Below are 16,122 nucleotides of genomic sequence, written 5' to 3'. Positions count from 1 at the left end.
TTATTGAAATTTGTTGCTTTAAATCTGATAGCTTTTCGATAAAAAATTTAATGAAAAATTGAAAAAAAAAACCTAAAAAAGTGAAAAATGGGTTCTTTTCCAAATCCTTGAAAACAATTTGGACATCTTTGTATGAGTAAAGTTTTAAGTGTTTTAACCAGCTGTAACCATATAGGTTAGGACAGTATATAGCACTGCAAATGGGCATTAGTAAAGCATTAATAAAGCATTGCAGAGGAGCCTAAGAAGACATCCTAATATTTCTTAAGCTTTCCACAATCCTTACCACTCTATGTCTCCAGCCTATTTTTGTCTGATTGGGTTTTTTGGGGGTATTACTGGCTAGATTTTGAATTTCATATCAGAGTAATAAATTCTAAAAAAATAAAAATTTGTTGGGGTAAATGTACTTAGATACAAATGTAAAAGTAAAAAGTGTACCTCTAAGGTTATAACAAGCACAATAGTGATCCTCTATAAATGTAAACAGAAGAAATGTTAACAGATGCCACTGATACTTTACAAGTAATCCAATAGACTCCTCTTGGTTTGGCAGCTTCTAATGTGAACCAAAATCTTCCCAACTTAAGTTTTTTTGTTTTGTTTTGTTTTTAAGACAAATATCAAGATTTTTTTCATTCTATGTTAAATATTTCACTCCTTTTCCTTATTTGAATGTACGTATGTTACAAATTATTACCAGTAATGGAACCATCCAAATATTTTCTTTCAACAAATGGAAACACTGAAACATTCGTAAATGTTTTTCAGACTTCTCAGTTCATCACAAAGGAGGTTTTAACCTGAGTTCATATATACTTGTTTCCTCTTGTGTCAACTACCCCAAAATTGCTACAAATATATAGCTTTGTTAATATGCAAATAAGCATTAAATCAAGGACAGCCAAGTTCCTGGATTAATATTCAGGAGGAATGGGAATTATATTGGTCCAAACACGTTTAGAGAATTAGCCTTTTTCTTCTGATTCTGTACTTCAGAAGTGGCTCATGTCTTTATGTGGACAAAGAACATAGAAACTGAAGAGGAATATTTATTTCTTCCAAAAGCACCAATATTTGGAAGCTTGAATGCCTTAAAGCCATAGCACTTTATTCTCTGAAACAGAAATGGAAATGGAGAGCTTGAAAGTCCCACCCGATCTCATTTCTAACACTGCACTCTTTTGGCTAAGGGATTCTCCTCCACTCAATGAAAAGGTGAACCTCTGTTACCCCGTACTTCAGGCACTATTTGAAGTAGTTGAGTCCTGCCACGAGGAAAAACTTCTCCAGGAAGAGTTCAGAGTCCAGCACAGCAATGTGGGCAGCCCGGCCTATCAATGTGTTGGCGGTGTTTGGCAGAGCATGGAACACGTTGTGTCTGATCAAAGTGCAGTCCTTTGCCCCAATCAAAGGCTGAAGCAGGTTGTTAATCATTTCTGCATAAACAGGACCTGCAAAAGAGTTTAGATGTCACACCTACATGCCAAAGCTACCAGATCCCCTTTTTCCTTCCAGTATCATTTAATTACAGCCACAATGAGAAGGAAAATGGAAGCAAGGCCAAAATGGAAGAGGTAGCAGTCCATTTCAAAGATTTGCCAAGTGCCAGGATGCTGTTAATGTAATGGAGACACTGGCCATCTAAAGAGGTCTGCTGAAGCTGCTAGCATGAAGAGTGGGACAGTCCTCAGTATTTATTCTTGTTTCCTCTGTGGTGGAAGGAAATGCTCTTGTTTCCTTCAAGGGAAGAGGGTTGGACTCATGCTGCCTGTGAATTCAAATGCAAAAGGGTCTGGCAAGGCATAGAGGTCCATTTGGGTTTCTCTGGGGAATCTAATGCAGGAAGGACATCATGCAGGTAGTTGTGGAGTTTATAGGGCAAAAACAATGGCTCAGGAAACTTGTACTCATAAATGATCTACACTGAATGTAGACCTGGCTCCTGCTAGATCAAACCTCTCCCTGAGAAACAACCACTAGAAGAGAGAGTTAGAAAATTACCTTTTAATTCCTATCTGAGGTAGGAATGAAAAAGCTGGAATTTAGGTAAGGTGTGTGAAGGCAACTATGTTGATTATTGGGCCTGAGTGTCTCCTTCTACTTCCAAAGAGCACCTCCATTTCTAGGTAATCACATATGTGAAATGGGTATGAAATTACACTAAACATTATTTCTGGAAGTGGTAGCTGGAGCCATGAAACATTTTATAAATGAGGGAGACAGCTAATAACAAAGGCAATACTTGGGATAATACAAAGCCTGAGTTCACAGGAGGGCTAAGCCTCTGATGGCATGAGTCCTGATGTACTTTACAGATTTTATTACAAGCCAATATGATTTTAGGTCTGTCCCTTAAATTACCTGGCAATCATCCAAACACTATGGAAAACAAAGGGAAAGCACCCTGACTTTGGATGTGCCGAGAGAGATTTCATTATGTGAAACAAAGGTGAGACAATACTAGTAAATCAGTAGACTACAGAAAAACATTGTCAAGAGCTAGTTCTATTATCGTCACTTTTAAAAAAATAAATTAGAGAGAAGGGGAAGAAGCAGTAAGAAACCTTTGATTATGACCTGATTGAAATTAGTTTTCATCAGACAAAGAGCTTCTTAAAAAGCTTCTCTTATTGATTTCAGTAATTTCCTGTGGGAAGAGAACACTTTCTTCCTTATCAAATAAACATTTGAGTTTTCATCATGCTGATGAAAAATCCTTCTAATGCAATGACCTCAGTTAGACAAAAACACAATTCCTCGACAGCTTTGTAAATGTAGAAAGGATCTTAAACATACCTGTGTGTCTGTCCTTAAGTGCATTTTTGCACATTTCTATTCTTGCTGAATGAAAGGGTACATATCTGTCTTGGGGTGAAGCCACTAACACAACATTTTTAAAGTACTGAAGACCTGTGGCAAATGCATTAAATACATTTATCACAATGATGCACAACAATGAAGACACATACAGTGTCAGCATGACTACTTCATGTTCAAACACAGTTGAAAATCTACAGTGCAAATTAGATGATAATAATTAAAACATGCAACACAAGCTTAGAAAGATTCATAATAGCTTAAACCCATTTCTGCTGCTTCTGCAAACTATTTCTTATTTATCAACACTCATACAGGTTAATCGTATGTCAACAAAAAAAGTAAGAACTGTCTCTGCAAAAAAAGTGTTTGATTAAAACCTTAATCTTGCAGATATTTATGCCTCTAAACATTGGAAACACATGTACAGCCCCACTATGGTCCATGAGTGGTTTTGGAGAAATAAGTGTTCACAGGAATGTAACACAACAAATCAGTATAATTTTCAAACAAAATAGAGAGAGGGAGGAGATGAGGAACCAGCTTCACTGCTGTGATGTCACACTATTACATCAGTGTTGAGGGAGCCTTGGGACCCAGTCCCTGCATTCAGCAGTCCCTTGATAGATGCACACTGCTGGTACATGGACTGGAAACCAGGAACCCTCCCCCTTCCCTGGAGGAAATGGGGCCACTGATGGACTGTGGCAACAGGCTCCTGCTGTTTACCCTGTCTGTGGTCTCTTGAGCCCTCTATCACCCACATTCAGCAGAAAAGTAGGAAAATGGACACAGATGATCTAGTCCAGAGAGTATCCTGGACACACAAGAGCTGTGGGTTTGACCATCTTTCCCTCCCCCTTATGGAAAAGGGGCCCAGAACCAAGTCTTTTGATTTCTAGATTTTCATAGAAAGGTTGACCATCACCACTACAAAGAAGAGTCCTGCTGGCTGCCTTTACTAAGCCTGGCCGAAGCTGTCTATTATTTTCTTCTTGTGCAATCAAACCAACTGAGTTTGTGACTTCAGTCTGAGGTAAACAGTAGGAGAAGCAACAGTGAGTGTTACTGTATCTAAAATCTTATGTGAAGAGGTTCAATAGGGAATAATGTTTAGTTTTTCTTTTAAGACAAGCACAAGGAACATTTAAAGAGATTGAAAAGTAGAAGGTACTTCTACTTTAAGAAGAAAGTCAGAAATTGCTGGAGGCTTAAAGAGTTCTCTGGGAAAGTAGACACAACACTGCTGCTGATATTTCTCCCTCTGTAGGTTCTCTCAACTACTTTTGGGAGCCGGGTGCTAAAGCAGGGGCACCTCTGTTTTGACTCAGTATGTCAGCTCATATGTTCACATCTGGACCTGCCTACTTCAGATTTTTCACTTAAGCATTGATCTGGATGATTCTGACTTTACAGACAACCCTCTTCACATTTAAATTTCTGCTATCTGCTTTTGCAAGGACAACACCTTCATTTATAGACTGTTAGATCTCCAGTTTACCAAGCTAACAAACAACTCGCTTTGACTCACAACACGTGCTTGGGAATTCTTTACTTGGGAAGTTACAATGTGAGCTTCCTGTGTAGACCCAATTTTATTTGAACATGACAGTAGTAAAGCAGACATCAACTGTGCTCCACAGAAGTGAGAGCCAGGGAATCAAAGGGAAAATTCAAATAAGGAAATTCAAATAAGGTCAAGATACAGCAGCTTCCCATCATTGACTATGTCATGTAGTGTGTTCATAAAATTATGAAACAGCTCTATGTCTGTCAGGCTAAGAATTAAGAAGTTATATTCATCCTAACATAGTCTTTGTTTCCTATTAGCAATGTACCAAAGTATGAGAAAAATTAAATATCAAGTAATGACCTTGTGAGTACGTACTTAGCACCAGTTTGCTCACACACAATATTAAAAATAACTCTTAAAAGAAAACACTTGCTTGGACAGAAGGATCATGATTGCTTTCTTTTTTTAAGGAAAGCCTTATTTATTTCATTTATTCATGGCAGACCAAGGAAGGGGTAAAAACATCTCTATTTAGACATCATTTTTCCAGTGTGAAGCCATACATCTCTCTCTGTAATACAAAGGTGTCACAATAGACATGAATAAAATTTGCTCTTCATCTCACAGATTCATATTTCCTAGAGACAAGAGATGTTAAACTTAAAAAAAATAATAAAAAAGGAAAAATGGTTTTCATCTAGTAGTATAAATTAAGCAGTGGTGGCCTGTCAAGAATGATATTTCTTGCTTCCAGAATATAAATTTAAGTGCATGTTTACTACAGTATGGAGGTCTTGGTGCTAACAGTTTGGCAAATATATTCACTGATAACTGGCACAGATAAAACAGATATTAGATTTTAGACAGAGCAACCCTTGCTGAAAGCAAGAATGTTTAAAGAAAGATCATTAACAAAATGCACATTTCCTTTATTCCCTGGAGGACATGGCAATCCAGCACAGTCCTTTGGAATAGCCCTTGATATTTACACAGCCACATCAAGCCCTACTCACCCGTTTTTTGGCTAAGCTGATAGAGGAAACACTTGCGTAGATCTGCATTGTCCCTGAAGGTCAGTTGCAAAAGTGACCCTGACTTTTTCAATTTCTGCATGAGCCACAGACCTGGAATGAAAATCAGTGCATATTTTTACCCTATTTGCTAATTATTAACCAAGAGGGTTAAAGACGTGCCTACAGTAAGGGTAGCACTGTAACTCAATATATGTCTTTGTTTCCTCTTGTATTGCTCAACAGGGAGAAAAGTCTAAGGGTCTCACTGGATAAGGGTAATCGTTTTAAACCAAAAGAGGGTAGATTTAGACTAGATATAAGGAAGAAATTTTTTACAATAAGGGTGGTGAAACACTGGCACAGGTTGCCCAGGGAGGTGGTAGATGCCCCATCCCTGGAAATATTCAAGGATGGGGTTCTGAGCAGAGGGGTTGGGCTAGATGATCTATGGAGGTCCCTTCCAACCCAAACTATTCTATGATTCTATGATTCTATGATTATCCATGTCATGGTAGCATAAACACTCATGAAGGCTGAACTGTGGGACATTTCATTCCCATAGCAGTGTGTGTTCTTCAGCCTTGGAGGTGCCTCTCTTTATTGGCAATATACAGAGAAGTGGAAGAATACAGTGGAAGCAAGGTCATCTCTCACTGCTGCACACCCCTGGGTTTTCCAGGGAGCACTGTGCTGGACCTTGTAGTAGGTACTGAAAGCCCCTCTCATTGCAATTTTTTCTGTGTGGGTTTGAAGTCTTCAGAAAAAAATTTCCACAACTTCGGTGTACAAGTCATGTTACGATTTATTGCTACCTCCATGTGTTGGTCTCTCATGTAGTCTGCCATGGACTGCAGCCAGTCATAGCTTTCCCATCAACTCTTACCTGTACTAACCAAAGTACTGTTGTTGTAAAGGGTTCCCAGGTGAGGCCCAGAGAGGGAGAGGAAGGTGTGTAACTTGTTGAGGTAATAGCGAAACCTGGGGCGAGTTAGTACAGATCGAATGATGACGTTACCAAGGGAATGTCCAATAAAACTGTTGCGAAAGAAAGATTTACATTAACATAAAACTCATCTGTATTTGGTTTAAGTTAAAGATAAGGGTGGCATAAATTGCTCTTGAGGGGACTCTATCAGGGCTTTCAGTAACATCCTTTAGTTACCATTTCACATTTTTTTCAGCCTAGTAGATTCTCTTCCATGTCTAACAATGTAAAAATTCATCTCTCTGATTCAATGGCTTTTGACACAGGGCACTTTTGGAAAAACTAATTTCACTGAATGTTGCTCATGTAACTCAAACAGTTACAGACTATTAACTATCAGAACGCTTACCTTATTCGGGATATGGAGAGGTTGTACAACTGGATATGCTGAATAATTTCATCCAATAACCGGTCAGTCATTGTATCAAAATCAGCAAAAGTATCAGTCTGGTAAAAAAATGGAATGAGTCAATGAATTAAAATATATTGCACTTACTGCAGACTGATGTTATTTTCAAAGAAAAATGCAAGCAGAAATGTAATAACCGGTCCAAATTTTCTTTATACATGCCGAAGGGGGGAGGGGGAGGGTATTTCTCAGTCTCCAGGTCCTCTAAAAATTGAAGTTCTCCTTTGAAAACAGAGTCGTGAAGTTTCACTTTCAGTTTATTAGCAAATAGCTTCCAGTAACTGATAACAGTTACTGTTATCAACAGTAACAACAATACCATGGGTCAGTGTGAGTCACATAGCTATTGTTAAAGCCCACACAGAAATTTACTGTCCTCAGTGAGCTCATAGGTAAGGTATGGCAAAATTTTCTGTCATAGAGTCTCTTTGACTCTGTATTGTGCCTTTTAGCTTCAAGAACACAACCTGAGAATTCAAGTTAGGTCTAGAGTAACCCTACATTTTGTAAAGGTATGGAAATAGGGCCCTCTAGAAGACAATTCATATTTTAAGGGGATTAAATTACCTCCTGTAGTTGCTTCTCTTTCTCTGCCAACTGTGTCTCTAACTTTGGCACATGTCATGATAGCATAAACCCAGACCTACATTTTATTAATAGTAAGATTAACAATATTAGGCTGAGTGATTCCAGAGTCATAAGTATGATCTTAAAGCAGCCTGACTTGACACTAGTGACGAACTGCTAATGCTCAGCCACTCTGCACATAGAAGAAAAGCTTTTGGCAGTTAGGATTTAACAGATTACTATGATAAAATAGTTTACAACATTATACACTGACACGCGAGTTATGCTGATGCTAAGGATGTAATCACAAAATTATTTGGCTGTCCTAATGAAATGCTGTGTGTTTGTTATTCAACAGTTATCAGTAAGAAAATGAGTGCTAGAGAGAGACAAACAATTTGTTGCTTGCAACAGTACTGCCAGTTGTGATACAATAAAACAAATAATATATTGTCCAGTCTATATGATTGCAGGCAGATCTTATTCAGAACTGTGTCATTTGGCAATCCAACAGGACTCTAAATCAAACTTGTAACTAATGAGATGCCACAAAAACAATCATCAAATGTTGGAACAGCTATTCAGAGCAAACATATCAGTAATTAATGCTTTTGTGACACAACTCATCTTGCTAATTGCAGCTCTTGCAAAGGAAAACATGAGCGTATTCACTTTGCAATACAGCCTTAAAATAAATGTTCTCATAAACTACAAACAGTCCACTAACCTTCTGCCTGTTTCTTTTGTCTGAATTGATAATTAATGATTTCCTCCTAGGCTCATTATCCCAAATCTTTCAGGTTGTTTAAAAGTGGAAGAATATCAGCCTGAACATTAATCATAAACAAAACACACCAAGCGTCACATTTCACCTGGTTATATCTCCATCCTTTAGTATCATCTCAGCCTGATTGAGCTTGTCAAATGTATCACAAATGAGTGCCTGAAAAAAGTGATTTGCATTTTCCTCTAGAAAGCAAGCTTCAGCTAAATGACTGATTTCTTGGGTCATTTTCAGTGTGGTCCTCAGAGCCGGGAAAAAAATGGTTTACAGCATCCAAATAGTCATCAAACCACATGAGTTCTATTTCCAGTGCCATGGGAACTTCCTCACCTTCCCAGACTATAGGAGCACTAAAAGTTCCCTTTATGGGCTCTGGATAATGTTAAATAGAGAAGTTGTAAAATGTTTTATTCTCTGAAAACATGAGAAGAGGCTTTGATGCAAGTCTGAAGTGGTCTCCTCAGTATTTTCATCTTGCTACGTTCACCGTGCAGGTCTGCTGCCGACAGAGGTGTGCACTGGAAGGTGGCAAGTTCACAGATTAACACCAACTGGCCACTTCAAAATATAAAAGCTGTTGAACAAAGAAGGTTGGGAAGTTTTGATTCAAGTTTCTCAGCTGCTCATAAATCAGAATAATGTTTCTGACTAGACACTGGAAATCCCTATCTTGTGCATAAAGTTAGGCCTCTGTGTCATAAATATGGGTTCGTTGCAGAGCAAAGCACAGAATTCATTTCTGTTTCTCTGCTTAGACTAGCAATGAAGTTTTCTAGAAGAGGTTTCTTTATCATTCAAGGAAATAAATCTCGCAAACATTGCAACAGGAGAAACAATGGCCGATGCAGCAAAGGAAGCTGACAACACCTGCTGGATATTCCACCTCCTCCGGAGAATTTAGCATCACTGAACTTGCTGCTTTCTGTCGGTGCTGTGTTGCCTGGCATCCAACAGGCAGAGGCACAAGGCTGCTAAGTTTGCAAACTGACAGGATAAATCAATTTTCTTCTTCTAAGGTCTAGTCCTATCAGTGCGAATGTCATCATTGCCTTTGACTTTAATGTTAAGAATATTTTCTGGTGGATTTGAACGCCCTATCAAATTAGACAGGACCAGGACCAGGCCTTTGCACTAAATACGATATAAAATTCCCTGAATTCCCAAGTGTTTTTGCTTCATTCAGCCAGTGTAAAGGCTTTGCTGAAGGCCCTGTTTCAGCAATGTCAACAGCTTGTAGCAGATCTAAAGGAAGACAGAAATTAGCTATGTACTACCTGATTTCTTTCAGACATTAGGAAGTCCAGTTTTCCACCAGGGAGTCCCAGTTCTATAAAAGTCTTTACCAGCCGCAGATCTGCACTGTTACCTAGAAATAAATGGTACTTTATAAGAGGTAATTCAACAAAAAAATAATGAATATAGAGTCAATTTAATAAATTTGTCTTCCTATAAACCTTGACACCAGGGAGCTCTTGCTAAGTGCTGCTAAGATGGCTCACAACACCATAGGATCATGCATTGAAACAGCAGGAGAGCAAGAATACCCGCAGCCTGCACAAGGTGGGGTTGGACCTCACGTCCTGCTGCTGGGGACTGCATAAATGGTGGGGAAGAAAGGGCAAAGATCAGGCCCAGGATAACTCTGTCCCCTGTTTGCTGAACAGCAGAGGTAAGACAAAAAGACAAAAAGCTGAGGTCTGTCCTTCCAGCTTCCCAGCTGGTGAGGATCCAAGGGGACAGTGCAGTCCTGCCAGGGACCTCAGCACGTATGCTGGGCTATAGGGCTGTACCTCCAGATGTAGAGTAACCTACCTCTGTGTATTCACAATTAGAGACGGTGCTAAAATACGGTCAGGCTCCTAATATTTTGTGCGATGCCCTATTCCATACTAGGAAATTCCAAAATCTTCTGAAATGTTTTGTTGGAAAAGGAGGTACCTCCACCTCATGAGGACATTACTGCCACTGAGATATTGAATGGCAAACGGTCCTTGCTAAAGCCAGAAAGTGTTTGTTTTCCACCTTTCTGAGAATGCCTGAGACTTCAGAATCTCTACCCTTCCTTCTCTGTAGTTTCAAGGTTAATATCTACATACCAATAATTTGTCAAGAGAAATTTCAAGTTTAACATATCTGTTTTCTGCTTAGAAAGCATATATGCAAAAAATTCCAGGCCATGCTTCCTCTGCAGTGAATAATGATTTTTATTCTCTCACTTTCTAAAGCTAGCCACTATCTACCCTATAACAGTGTTAGGGGGGGTTAAATAATGTTTTCATCCTGGTGACATACTGCAAAACAACCAAGCGTCTGCAGAAAGACAAGAAGTTACTGTAATGCACTCCTCCTGTACACAGAAAGACTGATGTATTTTGGTGTAGAATTCTGTTTAAAAAACAACAAAAAAAGTTGCAGCACCCCTTTCTTAGAGCAAATGTTTAATGTTCTCCTAGATCCTTTATTACAATGGACTGAACAGCATAATAAGAACTAAATACTTAGCTAAGATAAATACTTTCCTTAGCCTCTCCATTCTTTCATACTTGCTGAACATCTGCCCTTTTTTTTTGTTTACACCAAAATGTCTTGTGAACAGCAGTTCCTCCTGGCCTTACCATCCAATCCATGGACACAGACAACCAGGTGAATTCCATCTTCCAAATTTTCTTCCTCTTCCTCTGGTGGAAAATATGGGATATCAGAAGCTAGTACAGATAAGTCACTGTACAGAAATCCTTCAATCTTCATTTCTTTTTTAAATTTTTCTTTGGCCTGATAAAAACTGGAGAATACATTAATTAATCACACTAGAACTGGGTGTTCAACAACAAACCTTCAAACCAGAAATGAGGAGGCTGGTATTTGCAAGAAGTTATGTTTGCAGCTTTCAAGTAGGGACCTGGATACTATTCCTTATTTATTTTGATTGAGAGAAATCAAGATGCAGTGAAGAAAATAAGTTTCTGAGTGATTTGGCTACATACAGGGAATAGCTAAAGCCTGTTAACACTTCACATCTGCCAGAGGAATGAAGGATTTACATTATGGTGACCCATAACAATGAGACTAAGATACAGAACTAGCAATTTTGCATCTTATCAATGTCATCAGCCTTATAGATACTGAAATGCAAGATGTATAATTTTGCTAGCATCAGATGCGTTTATAGGCAAGTAGAAGGTGTTCTCCCCATTCCTCAGACTGTGGAGTTAAAGGATGCACCTCATATGGTAGATATTTTTGTTTTGGTTTGGTTTCAGGTTCTTTTGAAAACATTTAGTAGCTAAGAAGAAGAGCAGCTCAGTGCTGAAAGAATTAAGCTAACGCCTTTCCTATTCAAGGCCTAAAATTTGACACATGAATTTACCCTGAAGCATTCTGCTGGCTGAAGATGCCAAACTCTTCAGTGGCTTTTGACTTAGCAAAACTTATCCAGAGCTTTTAGGAATTAATAATCACAGCATAAGTGTAGAATTAGGTAGAAAACTGGGATGGACCAGGGTAGGAGACATAAACATTTAAAGCTTGGGGATAGCTTAAGGCCACTTGATATAATGATGAGAAATTACTTACATAAGCCCTACTGACTTCAAAGGGACACAAGAACGAAAAATCTAGTGTTCGGGCCATGGACCTGGAGGCCCTGGATTCATGTGCATAATTAAATATTTTGCTTCACAAAGAAGGAACAAATTTTGTGCTTAGATTAAGAAGAACTTACAACACTATCTATAAACCAAACCTCAAGATGCTTTCAAAAAAATAAAAATAAAGCCTTGGGTTGCAAATGAATGCACATGCAGAGAGCCAACATTTTGGGCAGCTGAATGGGTTGAGAAATTCCCATGCTACTGTTTTCCCTCAGCGCAGCAGAGACACTAAAATATAATGGAAGTATACATGTGCTAGTGTGACAGTCTGTGAAATGGGCCACTGTGACATCAAAGCCATGATGTGGCACTTTTGCCATGGGCAATGAAGCATGAAAAAAAAAATCATGCCTCTTCTCCAGCTACCCAGGATGCCAATTCTCCCATTTTTCCAGTTTCAGAAGCTAAAGTTGAGACCAGCCAATATGTGCTCCTGTTTCATAGTTTAGCTAGTAAGTGCAATTATTTAAGCAGAAGAGAAAAAAAAACTATGGTAGTGCCGTAGTGAACTGACTATCTGGGATCAATACTCAAGTCTGGGTAACCCTGACTTCATGAAGGAGGATCAGATTATTTAGACACCTAAATCCTGCTGGTTTTTATAAAGATTAAGGACCTAATGTCTTTGACAATCTCGGTCTCTCTATGTTTTCATCTTTCCTGTCTATTTAGATTATTTATTCTACATAAACCACTGGTCTATTTGGATTATTTATACTATAATTCCTCAGACAGCAACTGTCTCTGAATACAAGCTTACAGTCTGCTTTCTGTATTAGGGCCCTGAACTTTGTCAGAGTCTCTTGGCATTACAGTAACATTAATGAAGAAAGTAATTAGACATTCTTACTTCAGCATCCTTTCATTGGTCTCTTCATCCATCTCATTTGAATTAGAGGAGACAACTCCGAAAGAGCCCAGAGGCTGGCGTGTGATGGGGAATGCAGCCTGCTTTGCAGAGAAGCCGACCATAGCAGGGGTCTCTTTGAGCACAGAAGAAAAAGGAAGACATGTGGCTGTGCAAGAGACAGACAGGTTAACTACATCAACAGCCTTTCTGCTTTCCAGGGCTACTCCCTCCGTCGTCACCAAATGAAACCCGGTGCCATTAGCTACAAGATTATGCTCTTGGCCGTTGGGTTCCTGAGGATATTCAGCCTGGTGTGATCCTGCAGCAGGGTCTGATGAGGCAGGTGAGTCATTGAGCTCAATTTCTTGTAACCCCTGCATATCTGCATACACTGCTGGGCTCTCATCAGCAAGAGAGCTACCACACTCTCCTTGCATTGAGCCAAATTCAGTTGAGGTCTCTGAAGGAGCTGGAACAGGATAGCAAAAATCTGGTACCAGCTTTATGCTTTGTGAGAAACTCTCCTCTCCTGAAATTCTGCTATTGGAGTAAAAGCTTTGTTGTATTTTTAAACTCTCCGGCTTAAGTTTATTCTTTGGATCCTCATTGCATGTATCAAACTTATCTATATTTTTGTCCAAGTAATTACAAGCCCTTGGTGTTTTTAAGCTGCACTCACCATTGCTCTCCGGTGACTGGCACTCGGAGACATTATCTCGGAGCTGCTTTGGACAAATGGGTGGTCTTGCATTTTCCAAACTACAGTAAGTCTCTGGAAAACCTTCCTTCTCCTCCTCCCCTTGTAACTCAGTGTTACTGCTACTGTGTTTGATGGAGGGTTTGGGATGTCCTCTTGGTTCTAGTTGTCCACTTTCAGTGGGGATTTGACACTCAGAAAAGTCCATGATTAATTTTCCATCTCCACCTTCTGTTTCCATGCAACTTTTTAAGTTTTCTCCTGAATCTCCTGAGGTTGCTTCACTGTGTTTGGATATTTCCACCTCCTCCGCAGGCTCTTCTGGGCTACTGATCTGAGGAGCTGAGACAGATTTCGTCAGTTTGGTAAGCTCCACTTCCCTCTCCTCTTCCTCAAAGGGCAAAGAGCTGATGGATGTGAGCGACGCTTGGATCCCACTGGGCAAGCTGGTATTGCTTTCTGTGTGGCCACCCTCCAAGGAATTTCGATGGATGGCGTGCCTTCGTACCAAGTGGTGCAGGATCTCTCGATCACTGGGCAGCTCCAGTGCCCGGCTACGAGCATCAGACCACGCCACTGAACTTGGTTCACTTTCAATGCCTGAATCAGATATTATAGAAGAGGATCTTTTTATAACCCCTGACATCAGGGTAAATTCTTCACTCTCCTCACCTCGTTGCTCCTTTGTGAACAATTTCACTTCAAAGCTGTGTGTGGGCAAAGCTTTCAAAACAGGGAGCAGAGCCTTGGTGTCTGGATCTCCTGTTTTTTCAAGACTGGTTAATTCATTCAGTGCAAGCTCAGATGAAGTGAAATTATTCTCAGGATGACTAGATTCATCTATTTTATGTATTTCAGTCCTGTCTTCCAAGCCATCAGTTCCACATGCTCCACACTCATACTGATCACTGACAATTAACATGGGCTCACTTTTATGGGAATCCTTATTGCTAGGTTTCATATCTCCATCAGTAACATCTGCCACAAGTCTATTGTCTTTTAATAAAACTTCCTCGGGTGTTTTAAAGTCTTCTGATGTGCATTCTGTATTGCCTGGCTCTGAGTCAGAAGTAGTTTCCTTACTTGAAACAAAAATATTTTCAGGTTTCCTTTGGCCTTCTTTTTTCGCTGTACATACCTGAGATGTGGAGTGCTGGTTTAAACCCTTAACTGTATAAGCAGCACCTTCAGTACCACTGTATATGCAGGAGGGATTCCCATTTATCCTGTCTGTGTGTATTAGCAGAGTACCTTTCCCAAAGTCTCCTTTCATTACTGCAGTGGCATCATTTGATGCAAAATCTTCGTTGTCATCTATTACATCCATTTGAGTATTTGCAGGAACTTCAAAATCTGGGAAAACTTCCAAATTCTGATCTGAAACAAAGAAAGAAAAAAAGTAGTATCTGCAAGAACAAAACTAGTTACCCCAAGGTGACGTGGGACTTTGAAAAGTGATTGTAAGGTCTAAAAAGTATGTATTGTTATGTTATATAAATTATACATACATTAGAAGCATATTACAAACACAAATGCCAGAGTGCATTTAACTAGAATTATACTCACTAAACAGTTAGGTCAAAAACCACAATATCAACAAAATATACTTTCCTCAGTATAATTATATCTAAACTGCTAGTTTTTACAGCATAGGTAAGTGAAACAAAACTGACACTTCTTCGTATTCCTGCTGTCACACATCATTCTTCATAGTATAGCTCTTGCTTGTGAGTCAGTTTAATACTCAGTTTAATAGTTTAAATACCTGTAATGAGCATTGTCAAAATTTAGGCAGTTGGATAACTCTGGAAGAGTGGACATTTTGGACCATAGGCCATATTTACTAGACTATAGTTACCTATAGTATTAATATATATTGCTTGCTTACTAATCTTAAGAGTCGAGTAAAAAGAAAAGGAAACGAAGGGCTACGAGGTTTTACTACAAATCTGGAGAACTATATTTCTTAATTAAAAATTTGATTTGGGTACTCAAGGGAAAAATATTTTTTTGGAAAGCAATGCTGCCTTTCAGGGACAGTGTTCGGCTTTATGCTAAAATTGTGGGGTTTGTTCTGAGTTTTCTTACCACTAGATGTCACACTGGGCATGAAATTAATAGTGCTGGTTTTCCCTTAAATTTGTACTGCAATAAAAATCCAAAAGATTTTGTTTTCTTTCTAGATTTTGCCTCCAGCTCTTGTAATTAAACAGCTTACTTTGAAGATGAAAAATATGAAGCTACAGGAAATACTCTAGTTTGCTACTGAGGAAAACAGAAGAATTCAGCTATATTACATAGTGGAGCACTCTCTGATCCAAGCCAGTCAGCCCAAGGGATGTAAGATCTCTTACCTTGGTGTCCTGGTTTCAGCTGAGATAGAGTTAATTTTCTTCCTAATAGCTGGTAGAGTGCTGTGTTTTGGATTTAGTATGAGAATAATGTTGATAACACACTGATGGTTTAGTTGTTGCTAAGCAGTGCTTACACTGGTCAAGGACTTTTCAGCTTCCCCTGCTCTGCCAGGGGCACAAGAAGCTGGGAGGGGGCACGGCCAGGACAGCTGGCCCAGACTGGCCCAAGGGCTATTCCATACCATATGACATCACACTCAATATAGAAACTGGAGGGAGTTGGTTGCGGAGCAGTGACCACTGCTCGAGGACCGGCTGGGTGTCGGTGGGTGGGTGGTGAGGAGTTGCATCACTTGTTTTTCCTGGGTTTTGTTCTTTTTTCTGTTGTTGTTTTCCTTTTCACAATTATTATTATTAGTAGTAGTAGTAGTATTTTATTTTATTTCAATTATTAAACTGTTCTTATCTCAACCCATGAAT

The 16,122-nt window shown here is 39.3% G+C and overlaps 1 protein-coding gene across 1 annotated transcript in view; it reads right to left on the bottom strand.

The window, feature by feature from the left end:
- Nucleotides 1-1,248: 1,248 nt before the first annotated feature.
- The window catches only part of FAM135B (family with sequence similarity 135 member B), a gene marked incomplete at both ends in the record, with an annotated part of 152,691 nt that continues 137,817 nt past the window's right edge, over nt 1,249-16,122 (bottom strand). The window contains 8 exons of the mRNA XM_082326563.1: nt 1,249-1,454; nt 2,800-2,913; nt 5,347-5,457; nt 6,230-6,381; nt 6,681-6,778; nt 9,366-9,457; nt 10,707-10,873; nt 12,592-14,665. Coding sequence (XP_082182689.1) covers nt 1,249-1,454; nt 2,800-2,913; nt 5,347-5,457; nt 6,230-6,381; nt 6,681-6,778; nt 9,366-9,457; nt 10,707-10,873; nt 12,592-14,665 — 3,014 coding nt within the window. The remainder of the gene's footprint in view (nt 1,455-2,799; nt 2,914-5,346; nt 5,458-6,229; nt 6,382-6,680; nt 6,779-9,365; nt 9,458-10,706; nt 10,874-12,591; nt 14,666-16,122) is intronic.

Source organism: Platalea leucorodia, assembly GCF_965183815.1.
Source record: "Platalea leucorodia genome assembly, chromosome: 1".
NCBI lineage: Eukaryota > Metazoa > Chordata > Aves > Pelecaniformes > Threskiornithidae > Platalea > Platalea leucorodia.
This window is presented reverse-complemented; position numbering and strand designations above follow the sequence as displayed.